Source organism: Frankliniella occidentalis, unplaced genomic scaffold, assembly GCF_000697945.3.
Source record: "Frankliniella occidentalis isolate FOCC.00 unplaced genomic scaffold, Focc_3.1 Scaffold602, whole genome shotgun sequence".
Taxonomy (NCBI): Eukaryota; Metazoa; Arthropoda; class Insecta; order Thysanoptera; family Thripidae; genus Frankliniella; species Frankliniella occidentalis.
In genome coordinates, this window is record NW_026267718.1 from 12,914 (window position 1) to 14,573 (window position 1,660).

Consider the following 1,660-nt stretch of genomic DNA (forward strand, 5'->3'; position numbering starts at 1 on the left):
ATGGCGGACAGGGCTGATGACATCGCGAGGGATCTCGCAAGCCAGCTGCGTCACAAGTGTGCAACATTCTCGCACTCTACACTTGCTTTGGATAAAAGTACGGATTCATCCGATATGGCGAAGCTGACTATATTTGAGCGCGGCACCGACGAAGACATGGGCGTCCTGGAGGAGCTGCTCGACCTCGTCCCCCTACGCGAGACTACTGAAGGACTCGACATAACGCCCTTGTTGCTCTGATCGAGAAGTATCGCCTTGAGTGGAACAAGTACGTGGGGCTGGCCACCGACGGCTGCCCATCTGTTTGTGGGGACAAGAAATATGGCTTGGTGGCGCGTCAGCGGGTGCACTTGAAAAGTCTGGGCCTTCCCTCTGACTTCCCCCATTTTTACTGCATCATTCACCAGGAGGCCTTGTGCGCCAAATCGTTTTCTGCAGATGAGGTCATGAACGTTGTGAAGGCGGTGAATAAAATTCGCGCGCAGGGGCTGAACCACCGGCAATTTCGTGCTCTCCTGGAGGAAGTTGGTGGCGAATATGAGGATATTCCCTACTACAGTAAAGTCCGCTGGCTCAGCAGAGCAAAGGTTTTGAAGGCGTTCTTTGACTTGAGGGACACCATTAAAATATTTCTTAAAGACAAAAAAGGACCCTATCCCTGAGTTCGACCGGCCTCAGTGGGTTTTTGAGTTAGCAATTTTGGTGGATATGATCTAAATGATCTAAATCTAAAACTGCAGGGGAAGGGTCATGTAATTTCAGACATGATGCAAGCTGTGCAGGGCTTTGAAATGCGCCTCTCATTGTTCGAGGAACAATTACGGAAAGGGGAACTGTTCCATTTTGAATCGTTGAAACCTTTGTCAACTCCATTCACTCAAGTAGATCAAAACAAATATGTAAACACTGCAAAAAAAATGAGAATTGAATTTGCAGATAATTCTCAAGATGTACGTAAAATGCAAACTGGGATTTCGCTCATTATAGTCCCATTCCCAATGCCCCTTCGTGAAGTGCCTTTGCCTCTTCAAAATGAAGTAATAGATCTGCGCTGTGACAAAGTGCTTGAAGTTCGATTCCAGTCGGTAAAGCTACTTGAGTTTTGTACTTTTTTATCAATTGAAAGATTCCCTAAGTTGAAGTGTCTCTACAGAAAAAATGTTGGCCCTGTTCCGTTCGACATATGTATGTGAACAGTTTTTTTCCCTTATGAAAGTTGTGAAAACCCGTTTCAGGTCTCGGCTGACAGATAAGCACCTCATTGGACAACTGAGGGTGATGGCTCGCAGTAGTCTGCAGCCTGACTTTAATAATTTAATTCTGGAGAAAAATGCTCAAGTTTCCCCTACTGATTGAGATGGGTCGTGATATATTTTGTTTTTGTTCTCACAACAATTTTTGTTATCATGTTTTGGGGTCTGCTATAAAGCATTCCGGTAAAGCTAAAATGCAGAAGAATGCGGGAAAGAAGAAAACGGAAATCGCTATGCTGTAATATGGTGACTTTCGTTTTCCTCTTCCACGCATTCTTCTGCATTTCAGCTTTACCGGAATGCTTTATTAAAATTAAATCCGCTGCCTGCCTACCGCCAACTTGTTTTCGTCTTATTTGCGACATGACATGCACTCGACATTACTCTCCGTATGCCGTTTAGAAACG

At 44.9% G+C, this 1,660-nt stretch overlaps 1 protein-coding gene across 1 annotated transcript; it reads left to right on the forward strand.

Moving 5' to 3' along the window:
• Positions 1-1,356, forward strand: LOC127751604 (general transcription factor II-I repeat domain-containing protein 2-like). The gene is made up of 4 exons (XM_052275383.1): positions 1-186; positions 249-587; positions 741-1,081; positions 1,236-1,356. Exons 1-4 carry the CDS (start codon positions 1-3, stop codon positions 1,354-1,356), a joined length of 987 nt encoding a protein of 328 aa, XP_052131343.1.
• The last annotated feature ends 304 nt before the right edge of the window (positions 1,357-1,660 follow it).

Coding starts and splice junctions, on each gene's coding strand:
- LOC127751604 (XM_052275383.1), top strand. CDS start 1: ATGGCGGACAGGGCTGATGACATCGCGAGGGATCTCGCAAGCCAGCTG. Junction 588..740: donor GCTGGCTCAGCAGAGCAAAG/GTTTTGAAGGCG, acceptor CTAAAACTGCAG/GGGAAGGGTCATGTAATTTC. Junction 1,082..1,235: donor GTGCTTGAAGTTCGATTCCA/GTCGGTAAAGCT, acceptor AACCCGTTTCAG/GTCTCGGCTGACAGATAAGC.